The sequence below is a fragment of the Aythya marila genome, assembly GCF_965140915.1.
Source record: "Aythya marila genome assembly, chromosome: 2".
Lineage (NCBI taxonomy): Eukaryota > Metazoa > Chordata > Aves > Anseriformes > Anatidae > Aythya > Aythya marila.
Genome location: NC_139043.1, coordinates 57,090,288 through 57,105,182, shown reverse-complemented (window position 1 = coordinate 57,105,182; position 14,895 = coordinate 57,090,288). Strand labels below are relative to the sequence as shown.

Sequence of the window (14,895 nt, the reverse complement as noted above, 5' to 3'; positions counted from 1 at the left end):
TTATGCCCCTAAAGAATAAAATGTCTTCTTTGTCCTCTCAGGCAGGGTGTAGTCTTTTCTACACAAAAAAAAAAAAAAAAAAAGAAAAAAGACTGTTGGCATCCATCAAATAAATTCAAGTCTGCATATCATTTAGTAGCTACTTGTACTTATTTCTGCATCTTGCTTCATTTCTTTCCTTTCATTTTGTTTTATTTTTTGGCATTACCCTTCTGTGCCCTCTATAGTCATAGTCCACTCTAAGAACAGCTGCAGAGAAAACCCTATTCCCTTCCCCACAGAAATAGCCTGACTTTTCCTACTCCAGACTATCCAGGAACTTATGATGTAGCAGTACAAAAAAATACCATTCCCAGCCCCCCTTCCTTTACCATTTCAATGTACATTATGAAGTAGTTGTTGGGAACTACCAAGCACTGGCATTTGACATACCTACCTAGGACCATCGAAATAAATCCAACTCGCAGACAAAGGATTAAGTAGAATTCATGATATTCACAATAGCTGCTTCTTGATATATATAAAGGAAAAAGAGCTGTTTTCCTAATTGCCACTGTCTTGTAGATTAGCAGCTCAAACTAAGTATCTGAGAAGCTAAACAAATGCAGTTGCACAGTAAAAATATCAGGTGTGTCAAAGCTGCAGCCTGTGCACCAAGATGTGTTGTGGAGCCAGCGCTTTGCTGCACGCCACCCTTTCAAGCACTGACATGTTTTGACAATGTTGCTACCAATTCTGATTTTTAAATCTGAGGAGAGACTGGATGCCCACACCTCAGCCATCTGTCAATGCAGCGTATGAATATGTTTCACGGAGCGTACGTAACAGTTGTACCTCACACCACTGGGAATCCTGTAATTTGAGGCATGTATTGGAGATAATAACAACTGTATAAACTGCACTGACAACTGCGTTAGTCTCTATGGTGACATGATGAAAACTGAATAAACTAATTCTGTCAGTATACAGTATAAGAGTTAAACTATGAACTTTTTGTAGATGCTTTCTGCTGTGTATTTTTACCCTCAGAAACCCATTTCTCTAAGTTTGTGGGAGAAAAAAATAGCAGCCATTTTCTGAAGGAAGCTTTCTTTTTGATAAACTGAAGTCCCTTTTGGGCACCAAGAGAAAGATTACTGGAAGACTCCTGTTGCTATCTCTATAGGATACTTCTATTTCTTTTCAATACCAAAGATAAACTGTAAAAACTAACAGAATAAGAGAATTCATAGACTTACAGTTTTTTTTCAAGGTAATCTCTCTGAAATCTGTAAAAACTCAAATGCCAATTAGCAACAGTATGGAAAATGATTAAATGAATTCACAGAGACATATTTCACTGTCTGGCAAATCCTCCATAGTTCCTACACACAGTTTTCAGTCCTTGTTTCAGTTTATGGAGCTTGACTCCTCATATTACATTTTATACATTTGTATGCTTTCAGTGTCATCTGTGATTTTGCTAAAAATCACTTTTGGATAAATATCATTACCACAATGCAGAAGAAAGCATTAGTAATTTACAGACAGAAACCTTCAAAACCAAAGAAGAACTCCTCCTTGTTCGACTAGCCCAGCTGAAACTAATGTGATTAACTGAGTGAAAAGGTCTACAGAAACAGGAGGTCCTTTGGTGCCCAATGCACATATACAGAAAACTCTCCCTGACTCTGAGATACGTTTAAGAATCATACGTGTAATCTGCTACACTTTTGTACAGCTAAATCTTCAGATCATCTAGTCCATTCCTCTGCCTCAAAGCAGAAACAGCTCTCCAGATAACTGTTCCTCATCTACACCTAAAAAAGGAAGGCTCCCAATGACACATCAGCTAACCAAGCAACGTATTCCAGCGCTTCCCCCTGCTGCTTATACTTTTTCCTTTATCTGACTTGACATTTTCCTAAAATTGAAATTCATTTCCTGTGCGTCTGTAACATAGCCACTGTGTATTTCCACGGTCTGTTACTTATGCTGTCGTAGGAACTGTGGATAGGACAATTCCGCATAGATAACTTTTGCAGCTGACAGTGTGTCACAGTATAAAACAGCACGCTCTCTTTGCCAAGTTTTCCTCTTTCAATAGATTCTTCCACTTCAGAAAAGAAACAAAAACTTGGAGCTCCTTCTAGCTTCTGTTATAATTACAAACAATAACAGTAATTCCATATGCATTTGCCATTAGGAGGGAAAAAAAAAAAAAAAAAGAAAATTAAACAGTTTCAGATCAGACTACAAAACCTAGTTTATAATTTCACACAAAAACATTACCAGCTCTTCCTTTGGATTCCTGAATTTACAATTCTCTCTGCTGTTCTAATTTACATTATTCGGGCTGCACAACTGCATTTTAAAGTTCAGTCCTTTTGTTAGCACTCTAAAGTCTTACATTTACTCAGTTCCAGATTTGTTCTCAAAGGAAAATCGCTATTTATTTTTGTAAATGTATTCAGTAAATGTAAATCCACGCAAGAAACAGAATAGCTGGGCATAATGTTGTCTAAGTTCAGCATAGCTATTTCCTCTGCTGTCTAAATTCAAGCCTCTTCTTCTTCCTTGTGGAATTCACAATTATCATATTTATAGATAAATAAGGATAGAATCTACAGAAATAATTTTAAGGTTTTTGATAGCTCACAGTAACCAGCAGTAAATTCAATACACTGCGTACTATAGTTTTATTGCAATAAGTTCTTGCTGCCTAGGAACCACAATCAAGTACTACAGCTCTTTTTTTAAAAAAATCATCTTATTAATATTTAAAATATTCAGATACAGAGAAAGTATAGTCCTCTGAATTTCTGACTTTCATCACAAGAGCTCTGAATCTGCCCCCAGTTCTCAGAGACCTGCTCTGGGAGGTGAGACTAGTCACTTGATGCTCCCTGCTGCACTACCCCAGGGTATACCAATTCCCTTCTTCTCCCATTTGTCTGTCCTGTCTACTTAAACAGTAAAGAAAAGAAGCCTCTCCTTTGGTGGCCTAAGTGTTTCAGATTCATAGGTTCAGAGGCCAGGAAAGATTGCTGTGACAATCTAGTTTGGCTGTTGTATAAAACACAGCCTGAAATTCATTCTTTTTTTTTTTTTTTTTTTTTTTTTTTTAATGTTTTAAAACTGTGACAGAGCTTCCTTTACATCAATGTAGCTCGAGAAAGGTGGATTCTTCAGTGACAAAATGGTTGGTTATTCTCCTCCATGTTAAAAATCTGTCCCTAATACAAGTATGAATTTGTTTGGCTCTGATGTCCAGCCTCTGGGTCTTGTTATGCATTTGTCTGCCTGACAAAACATGGCTACTTCAGTACGAATGCAAATACTAAATTACAATACATGTTACCTGAGCTGCATTCCTCCCTAACTGCACCCCTGGGACAGCTCTAACGCTACCTTACTGGAGCTGGCTGACACTTCAAGCTTTTGGCAACAAGTGTGCTATCAAACATCTGCTGAGGCACCCCTCGTAGTGCCCTCTCTCCCGCACCATATGGTCATCTCCACCGACTGGTACGGCAAGGCCGCGACCCAGCTCTCAGCACTTTCTGTCTTCTCTGGGGAAGCTGGGCATCGAGCGGTAATTTCGCACAAACTTCACACTCCATCAGCAGGAAAAACAGCCCTCTGCAAGAGAAAGGAGGCATGCAGGGTTTGTCCATGTGTCGAAACACACCACCCATGTCCATGCCAGCAAACTCTCCTAGCAGAGGTGAACCATACCCTAAAAGTTTCCTCTGACATTGCTGTTTCTCCTCCAGACTGCCAACTCACGTGCACTCGGCACAACTGGGGCTTTGTCAACACAACTGTGGTACCTGGGGGTATGAGATTAAAAACAACAAAATCACCAAAAACTAGTCACAGTCACAAAGCAAAACAATAACTAGCAGATCTACTCTCCTACTGACTTGAAGTGCTTTGTTGGTACAAAAATTTCATTTGTGACCTTACAGCAAAGTGGCAAACTAGGACGAAAAATTCTTCCTCAGGCTCAAGTACCAAGACTGCCTACTATGAATCACATGAATACAGTAGCAGGAGTAATACCCATCAGTACATAAAAGCAGCATTAACGTTCTTATGTAACGGAGACGCGGGGAGCTAGGAAGTTGAGTTTCCAAGGGAAAACCCTACAGACAAGTCAGTTCAAGGAAGAACATCTGGTATCTCTGATTTTATTTCCCACAAAGGTACAAAATGACCATTTAAATTCTCTGTTCACAGTTACTGAAGCCATTAGAGAAACTCATTTACATCAGGATGAAGCCCAAACCAATGGCTCAAAGCCTGTGAATACCATGCTAAACACCATGCCCAGAGCGGATTCCGGGCAAAGAATGAAGAGCTAATAGAAAGGCACTCTCAAAAACAGCAGGAATACGCCAGCACCCTAAAAAGACAGTAATGCAGATAAAGCCCCTCATTCTATTTTGAGCCCAGTGCACGTCATTACATCAGTCTGAAGCAAACTCCTGTGGTAGTGACCTAAGACCACTGCTGTCAAAAGTCTTGGAAAGACAAACACTAAGCTGCCCTTAACAAAAGTTTCCTCAATATCACCCTTAGTATATATTTTAAAAATAAAAGATGTAAAAAGTAAAACAGTTAAAAAAAAAAAAAAAAAAAAAGAAAAGAAAAACCAAGCTCTCCTTTAGAGAACTTGAAAGGTAAATTCTCCTTATCACCACTTCCTCGTACAAATGGCAATAGGCACTTTCATAACATAGTTTAATTATTTCCAGGGTACCTAGATCAAGTCATTATGAAACGAGGCAGCCATAAGCTGCCCTAGAGCTCTTCTAGTTGCTTCCACAGCAGCTAAGCCACAATGCCACATCCTCTTGTGGTCCAAGTGCCCAAGCAGCAAATCTTGAGGTACTTGACCCTCAGGCTGCCATCCTTAACATCTGTTCTTTTCTGATTTCACAGTATGGCAAAGCACTGCTTAGATGGTTACTAAGTATAATGGTATATTTTCAGGTAAAGCATTCTATATGGGGACACAGACCATACTTGAAAGGCTGTGCATTACCCTGAACAGCTCACAGGGTACTCATTTCAAAAGTGGAAGTATCACCTGTGTTAAAAGGGTCTGCATTAAAGGCTTTCAGTTACATGGCTAAAGCAGAAATAGATCTTGATACCTGTAGAAATTAGTGATACACGGGTCAAACCCTGCTGTGCAGACCTTGGCCCAGCCATCAGGACTTCCCCCATACGTAATGCTCTCATCAAGAGCGTGAGGTCTCAAAATGGAGTACCCGGAGATTGACTTCATTCACACAGCTGCTCCGCGACACAAATCAACCTCCAGAAAGTTTCAAGTGATTTAAGTTACACCATCTGCTGAACAACTGCCTATGTGTGGTTTCAACCCAGCATCCTTTTAACTCCTCCTGAACAACTGGAGCTTCAGCCTATGCTTAGATTCATCCTGTACTTCAATGCTTTGCTTACCACAGCTAAAGCAGCTGCAAGCGTAATAGCAAATAAATCCCCCCTCACGAGATTTCTTTGACAAAGCATTGCCTGTCTGCTCCAGAAGCAGAGAAATATTATTTTATTCTTTTTACATATGCTTATATAACATACATAACTGGGAGTTACGTTTGTGGGAAGAAAAGACAGGCTGCCTCCTGACAGCTTTTGCTGTGCCTCCACCAAGCAGCTGCACGGGCACACTTCTTGGCTCTGTCACGAAGGTCAAAGCTTCTCTAGGTGAGATAAACTCTTGAAGCATTAATACTTTGCTGCACCCATGTATTTTCCTTTTACAGCACAATTAATTTCCTCATCATAGAGAGCTTTTGCCACCAAAGCCACTGAGCATTTCTGTCAAAAACTGTACTTTATAAATATTTCTGAATTACTCTTATTGGTGCTATTGCTCAGGGAAACATTGATCAGATAATTTTGGGGGGAAGAATACAAAGAAAAAGAAGGGGCTACAGTTAAAGAGAAAAAAGAAAGATAAAAAAGGACCCACATCAGCAGTCACCAACTACAAAATAAATTAATCGTGAAAGGACAGGTTCTGCTCCTACTAAATTCACTGGCTAGCTTCCCATTTATTTCAATTGGCCTGATAAACGCACGCATCCCTCTAGCTTCTATCCTGCCAGAGAGGAGGGCTGGCAGACTATCCATCAACACAAGCTACAAAGAATCAGGACTACTGCTGAGAAAATTCGGCTGCCATTCAAAATATGATTCAAACCTCGGAAATGACAGGAGGATCCTTCTTGTGGTTTCAATGGCAACTGATGTAGAATAAAAGCTGTAACTTAAAAACAATCCAAAAGCTACTATGTGCACTCTGTGTAAGATTTAACAAAATCATTGTTCCTCCTGTAGCAACTTTAAATTTTTAATTCTCTTTTTAATGATGCAAAGGCAGCCCTGCACAAGCATGTTTAAAGACAGAGTTGGGCAGCAAGAGAATCCTGTTTCCATAAATTACTTACATGCAGTCCAGTACCACTGTAATTTACAGAACACTTTAAACCTGAGTCTTAAGAACTGTTTATCCTTAGGTGTGATCAAGCGTAGTCACTCTGGAGGAAGGACAGCTGATGGACAGTTCTTTTCAATCTTCAAATTATTTGGCAACAGATCAGATTGGTTAATGTCCTAGACACAGTACAAAATCACCTCTCTTTGTAGATATCAGAGGTGGGGAATATTGCACAACGTGCCAACATGCAAGTGTGTCCATGAGAGGTCTCTCTTGTTGATTTACAATATTTTGTTCTAGATAAGATACACCACTTGTGTTTTTTTTCCTCTCCTCTGCTTTTATCCATGCTATTCATCTACAGCACTCTGAGCTCAGCATAAGTGTTTTTTCTCATGTTATACAAGAAAAAAAATTGTTGGATTTCTAGCTAGTCATTTTCCAGAACTAAGACACTAGTTAACAGCACTGTTCTTAAGGGGCCTAACATTAAATCCAAATCTAAAAATCACTAGACGTTAAAGCTGCTGAAAACCAGCTTATGCAAAAAAGCTGCTAGCCATTTACTGTTTTTCAGGTGGTTTGTTTGCTTGTTTTTTTAAGACATTGATTTTAGGTTTTCTTCTAGCTGCAGCTGTTTTCCACATAGATTTGATTAATGCCTTCGGATATTCAGATCTAAAGCAGATCCACAAGTACGTCTGGAATTTTTTTTATTTTGGATCTTGAAACATCTGAAACCTACATGTATTATGTTTTCTCCTGTGTAAATAAACTTCCTCATTTACTTGCTTCATATTCAGCTTCTCTATAAATCAGACTTGGATGAGCTCTGCAAACAGAAAAAAAAAAAAACAAAAGAAAGAAAAAGCCTCCTGTCTCCACTTCCATAAAGTAAAACTAACTTAAATACACATATACAGTTTTGAGATGTAATGCAATACTAACACCGCTGTGAAAATGATAAAGTATCTTAAGAGCTGAAAAGAGACATGCAAGTAAAATTCAGTGAAGAATAAAACAAAAATTGAGTCCTGTTTCCTTCCTCTTCTGATCTCTTCTTAATATTTTGCTCTTTGAACATCTTTACGTGGTTTCCAGCAGTCCTGTACATGTTTAATTGGATACAAACAACATGAAGATCTTTGAAGTCTAGAATATTTCCTACCTCCTTACTCGATTTGTTAAATCACAGGGAAAAAAATAATAAAAGAAATATATACTACAGGGTATGATAAAATGTCAGCTAGCCTATTTCTTACCTTTAAGCCTCAATCTGCTATACCCGTGCAACTCCTCACAGAACTCAATATAAGCTGATTTTGAAGTCCTCAGCTGACAGAAAATACCAAATAAATTACTTTTGGAAGGTCCTAGGTGCTTTACTACCTGAACGAGCTGTAATGAGCATGAGTTTTTGTTTAGGAAGCTCCAGTGGCATCATTACTGCTCTTACACTTTTCTTAAAAAAACAAACAAACAAACAAACAAAAAAAACCACATTACTTCATCCCCTCCATCATTACATTCCCATCCAACAGAAAGTCAGCTGCTCTCTGTTAGTGACTGCAAGATATGGAACTATTGGTGCACTTATACCACACAGGATAAGAATTCTGCCACAAACTGCAACTGGCTTGGATGCCAAATTATTTCAAAAGAGCTGTGTGCAGGCACACACACATGTATACTAAAGTGAGTAAATGTACATTCATCTTCCTCCTAGCTCAAATGGTTAAAGATGTTTTTTTTGGAATAGGGCAACAAACCATCTTCATACAAAGCACTAAAAAACAAACAAACAAACAAAAAAACACAAAACCATAACTAAAAAGGTAAAGAACTCCTCCAAAATCAAGCACTAGGTGAAAGCAACCATCCAATAGAAAGTGGTGAGGCTAACAGCGATGTTGTCTGCTAAGTGGCTTCTGCACCACTCCACTTTTAAGTGCACCTGTCAATAATCTATACCATAATTAGCCTACAGAACAACTGCTGATCCAGCACAGCGGATTAAGAAACAGCAGGGGCTGAGGCTAAGTGCTTAGAGCTGCCTCAAGAACAAGCTGAGGCATCCCCACTAACTCTCCTAAATGCAGGGTGTTAATCCTCACAGGCAGTGAGGAACAGGAGCGGGTTAGCACCACGCACATTTAACAAAGAGTCTTAAAATCGCTTCGACTAAAAAGCTAGAACGATGCAATAGCCATCTGGAAGTGCTCGCTAATTTGAGGAATTCCTGAAATAGACTTAAAGGACTAACAACCCTGATAACATACTCCAACTTTTGTGGACTCAGACACAGCTTTTGGATGATCTGATTCACCTAAAAACTTCACTGGTCTGACCCAACGGCAGCAGCACAAAACCCACAGAATTAAGACACTAACCTGGGGTTCCATCATGTTCAATATACCTTTCATGTTCAATAGCCAAAAAAAGAGGCTGACTTCCTAGCCCCATACCTGTCTTGATCTCCTTCCACAGAATTTTGTATATTAAACTGCAAGACAGCACATTATAGAGGCCAGGCACAACTTCAGTGAAGGAGCATTTTGATGGTTACCAATGCTTATACTGGGCTGGAGGTCATTCAGTGCATGGCAAATACATCCCTGCTTTACAGAAAACTTTCAGCCCTCAGTGTGAAAGGAAAGGGAACTTCAAAGGAGGAGTTCAAACCCCAGGCATTTAGAAAGGAATACAGTGTTATAATCCTTTTCAGAGGTAACTTGCCTACAGTCAGAAACACTTCCAAAAGAAGACATATAGTAAAGCAAAACACAATTAAGCTTGAGGAATGATGGAAGAGCATTCAGAGTGTATTGTTGCTTCCTCTTGTTCTCCTTCTGTTAAATTCAATGAAGAATTTTATAGTCCCTTTGCACAAAGAGACAACTATCTATTTCCACATAATTCTGAAACAGCCTTTGTCCTACTGGCTGTGGCTCCGTCTCTCACGACACGTAGATGACCTTGCTTCAGTGAGAGGTAGCTACAGTTTGAGAACATTGGGAGGAGAAAAGCGAGGACAAGTCAGTTACAAAATAAAGTTGAATACAGGCAGATCACCCAGTGATTCTCTCTGAAAATCAGGAGCAAGCCTAGAGCAGCATGTCCTGGTTTCAGTTAGAACAGAATTAATTTTCTTCCTAGTAGCTGGTGGAATGCTGTGTTTTGGCTTAGGATGAGAAGAGTGCTACCCCGATGTTTTAATTGTTGCAGAGCAGTGCTTATACCAAGCCAAGGACACCTCAGACTTTTGCTCTGTCCTGCCAACAGGCAGGCTGGGGGTGCAGTAAGAGCTGGGAGGGGACAGACCCAGGACAGGTGACCCAAACTAGCCAAAGGGGTATTCCATACCATCTGACGTCATGCTAAACAATATATAGGGGTGGCTAGCCAGGGGAGGGGGCCGGACTGCTCGGGGTTAAGCTGGGCATCGGTCAGCGGGTGGTGAGCAATTGCATTGTGCATCACTTGTTTGTACATATTATTAGTAGTAGTACTATTATCATCATTGTATTATTATTATTATTTTCCTGTCTTATTAAACTGTCTTTATCTCAACTCACGGGCTTCACTTTCCATTTCTCTCCCCCGTCCCAGAGAGGGAGGGGGGAGGGTGAGCGAACGGCTGCGTGGTGTTTAGCTGCCAGCCGGGCAGCATAACTGGATTTGATTACAGATGGCACTGGCACACTGACAAACAATTCAGTTTCAGTTAATAGCTAACCAGAACATTCAATCCATGAGAAGAAACCTACAACACTCAGTAATTTCTTGATGCATTCCTGTACTTTGGGAAAGGATGTACAAAAATCACATTTCCATAGCCACAGGCAGAAGAAAAAGGCAAAAGACATTTTCACTGCTGACTACCATGTGGCATTTACAGTCTGCAGCTGACCTCACACCTTCTCTCGGGACCAGCGTGTCAGAAGTTGCCTTCTCCACCTCTCTTTAGGAGCTGTGCTGTTATTGCAATACTGTGTAGCTGAGCACATAATTACTCAATACTAATCATCAGGGCCTCCCAGGCAGAAATTGCAGCGGCATAGATACATACTTTGCATTCCTACCACCTCCATCAAGGTTTTTCTCTAAGTATTTCTCTCTTCATCTACCTCCATTGATGCATTCATGCATACCTCCTCCTGGTATTCTGGTAAGCCCTGCTTTCTAGCCATTTAATATTCTGAGTGATCCCCCAAAACCACCATATCCCATGCAGTTACATGTATATCTCACTGGTCCTTGAAACGAGGACCAAAAGAACAAATTTCAAGGTTAAATGCAAGCTTTCTGATCAGTCCACATGTATGTAAGAAGCTGTCTTGAAGAAATCATAAAGCCTCCTAAAGCTTGAGAAAGGTGAGGAAATGCCTCTTGTTAGAGGTGTACTACCTATTTCAGATTTCAGACCAAATCGTAACCACTAGCTCTTGACGCAGTATAGCTCATTTGGTCACAGGACTTGGGGCAGGGACGAATGGGGAGAGGGAACCAGCCATCCCCCTTAGCACATGCTCCCTGTCAGTCCAGCAAGCATGTGCTCCAGTGAGCCCCCTGCAATGCACAAAACACCAGATGGACCAGAAGGACCAGATGCACATCTTCTTGGCAGTTCCTCCTCCTCAACAAAAGACCCTATTGTTGGGAGCTGTTGGATTATAACCAGAGAAAGGTACCTTTCTGCACCACTCCACTTAATAAAACCAACAGTGAGCTACATTTTCAAGTCTGTGCAAGGCTAACAAAATGATAAATCACATCCAGAAATGAGTGAGAAACCAGGTCACACCTTAGTATGTAATATAAAGCACTCCCTGTGAGAAAACCTAGCTTAGAAATCTGGCTTTGTGCACTCCTGAAAAATTTCAAGTTGTATTCACAGGCAGCCTTCTTGCAGAGCTTAGTGATACGGTTTACTGGAGGACGTGTTAGTGTTAGGTCAGAAGTTTGACTGGGTCATCTTGGAGGTCTCTTCCAACCTAGGTGATTCTTAGAGGATGCTGTGGCACTTCTACTGTTAAGCAGTCACGAGCATAGTATACTCAGCTCCTAAAGTTCATGGTATCAAAAGAAGAAATACTTGTCTCCCTGCAGAGGTGCCTGTAGCATAGCCTGGGACAAGCAGCAGGGAGTAACCATGCAAGACAAGCACATCAACAGCAGGAGGAAACCGTCTTTCAAAGGATGCTACAAAAGAAACAAAGCTACTCTTGCAAGGATTCACAGGCTGTAGCATGACATCATCTCTCATGAATTTTCTAGAACAGCTTCATCACAGCTTCACCCTACATGGCTTCCATCTGACCCTTTCACAACAGGGCACAGAACTTCGGAGTGGACTTCTTTGAGCCTCTTCACAATCCCCTTTCATGAAGAAAGAAATGCATATTTGTTTCAGCATACAATACTCAAATTCAGAGCTCAATCCCACTTTTAAATTACACCTTGTTATCCATTCTAAACTATGTAAAGCAAATCAACACAGTTCTGAAGTGCACAGAGCAGCTTTCTGGCTGTAGCACAGGGATTTTCAACCGTGCTCCAGCTGTTTGACTGAATAATGTTCAAAGTCTCTGAGCATATTAGTTTACCACAGCAATTCCAAATTTCTACTGCTTAGACCTCAGCCAGGTACCATATAGCACAACATACTGCAACATACTGCCTAACATCTAAATACGAGCTACACTGGTTAAAGTTACTAAATACCACGTGGCCCTGAAATTCAAGTTCTAATTCAAATTATCAATCCTAATATTACATTCCTAACCTGTGTTTTATTCTGATATAATTATGAGCATTGTCATTTCTGGATACCCTCAAAAACATAGGTAATATAACTGAGATCCTCCAAACACTGAATGCAAATATTTCACACTCTCCCCACCATAGTATGCCACTGTATTTGGACAGGGTTTTAGAAAGTGACCAGAAACATCACATACATTGCTATACTTTTATGTTATTGAAGACAACAGGACAAGGTCCTAGTACTTGAATGTCCTTGCAAGAGTTCTATTCCCTCACAGCTAGTCCCTAAGAAGTGTCACACTCTACACAGATTAGCTTTCTATTATTTGGACACCTAAATACATATCCTACAGAGGCAAGGAGATGGAACTGCCAGTACCTTTTCAAGAAGGCTTATGGAGCCCCATTTTACCTATCCAGTTCTGAAAACTTTATTTCTGAGCTCCCTAAGTGAGATGCAAGTATTTTATACCTGTTGAATTGCCAAATAAGTCTGCTCAGCCTCACATACTTTGAGCAGGCTAAACCAATCTGAAACCCTAGCAATACATGCTTGTAATGATGATGAGGCTCCAGATACTGTGGATTTCACAGGCACACTACCCTGTGTAACTGAGTAGATCTGCATGCTTGCAGCAGCCATTTCTTCAGAGGCAGCATGCTTCTTGCAGCCCAGCTGAAGGCTATGCTCTGGCAAGGTCATCTGAAAACAGTGAACAGCCCAAGTCTTCAGCTCCAACCACACATAAAAAAGAAAAGGTAGGAGAGAATTAAAAACAAACAAACAAACAAACAAAAAAACTCCAGGAAACTGGGGATGTGCACTAGCCCTAACATCATACAAACACCTAACAAAAGCAAGAATCTTGGAATATAAATAAATGCTTGTTCTTTATCCACAGGGATAAATTCTTAAGGTATTTTTGTTGTTGTTGTTGTTTCAACCTTACTATCTGTTTTTATTAAGTAGTTAATCCTTATTTCACACAAGGTGACATCACACTGCACTGAATCAAAGGTAACCCACTGAAATCTCTGCTCCATGCCTGTTCCCTTTCTACCCCCAAGCAATCACGCATCTCAAAAACATGCAGGCACGGTGAGTTAAATCCATGTTTGCAGCAGGAATGTTCTGACTACAGCTTTACCTGTTACTAATTCACCTGCTCCTAACTTTGAACGTGCCCTTGAAGAAACCTTTAAACATTAGAGCAAAGCACAATTAAAAAGATGGAAAGTGTTTCAACATACACTCTGCTAAGCTGCTGGCTGTAAAAACGCACTGAATGACCGAAAGCATACATTCTGTTAAAGCCTTCCTTTCCTTCAGAGCTTAGTAGCACATAACCCGTACCCCCGCATGGCAGCTTCAGTCGCTACACCAGCACAGAGCAGAGAGCACGATCAGCTCAGAACCCAGCTGCTGTGCAGCAATACCCTTCAGCAGCTTTAAAATCACCTCATAGCACGGCACCAATGCAGATACCCTGATTACAAGGGTGTGACTGGGTAGCAAAAGCAGCCCCGCTGAGCTCGCAGAGCGACAAATTTGCTTTGAGCCCAGCTCGGGCCGACGGGGGGGAGGCAGCGGCGCCGCGGCCATGGGGCGGGAAGCGGCGGCATGGCGGGGGCGGGCTCGGCGCCCCGCTCCGGCGGTGTGGTGCCGGCTGGGCTCGGTATAGGTACCGTACCGGCGGGCAGGAGGCAGTCCAGCGGCGTGAACACACGCTCCATGGCCCCCTCCGAGGCTCGGGGAGCAGCTTCCCCCGCGGACACGGCAGGAGCGGGGAGGCCCTCAGCCGCCATCTGCCGCCCGACGGTTGGTTCGGCGCCGGGAAGGCGGGGAGGGGCGGGCAGCGGCCGCCATTGGGGCCTCTGGGTGCTGTGGGGCCTGTGGGGTTTGCGGGGTCTGTGGGCAGACGGGGGTTGCTCTGCGAGGCTCCCTTGCTGCCCCCCGAGACGCTTCCAGCAGCTGAAAAACCCCGTCCTGACCGCCTCCTGGAGAGAGAAAGAGCAGCCCCGACATGAGGGGCTGTGCGGCGTAGGGCTTTTTGCCCCCCCCCCCCTCCCTTTTTTTTTTTTTGTAAATGCAGCCGCAGAGACTTCCTTTTTATTAAGCTTTATCTAGTACAGAGAGGGGTTGCACAGGGCAGAGAGTGATTGGCGCCGTCATTTGAAAGAAAACATTTGCAGTCGCTGCTAAAAGTGTTCTGGTTTCAGATCCCGTAATGAATAGTTCAGTCAAAAGAACAGTCCTTAATACGTTTCAGCCCGGTAGAGTAAACCGTGGAAACTGGAAAAAAAATAAAAAATAAAATAAAATTGCAGCTCTGAACCTCAGCTGCAGCAAGAGCTCAGCATTGTGTGTGCAACCCATATGCTGCTGCCAGCCGGCTTCTGCATCAGGAATCCAGGAGAGCATCGCTTTGGAGGCTTGCAGACTGGCTGCAATAATAATAATATGGCTTTATTGCTGTTGTTTCAGGTACTAGCTTCACCCTCTTCTCCCTGCACAAAGCCTGAACAGTGAAAATAGCACAGAGTGTATTTGGTTTTTGTATTTATCTTTTGTTCCTAGTTCCCAAGCCCTTAGCAGAATAGTGTGACATTTACAGTCGCAGCTTAAGTGTGAATTTAAATTATTTTGTTGTAATATAGTCACAAAACTTGTTATAGAG

At 41.7% G+C, this 14,895-nt stretch overlaps 1 protein-coding gene across 1 annotated transcript in view; it reads right to left on the bottom strand.

Annotated features, from left to right (window-relative positions):
- TPK1 (thiamin pyrophosphokinase 1) overlaps positions 1 to 14,179 on the bottom strand; it is a 328,823-nt gene extending 314,644 nt beyond the window's left edge. Inside the window, exon 1 of the mRNA XM_082752566.1 lies at positions 13,909 to 14,179. Coding sequence (XP_082608692.1) covers positions 13,909 to 14,023 — 115 coding nt within the window. The 5' untranslated portion in view covers positions 14,024 to 14,179. The remainder of the gene's footprint in view (positions 1 to 13,908) is intronic.
- Between the last annotated feature and the right edge of the window lie 716 nt (positions 14,180 to 14,895).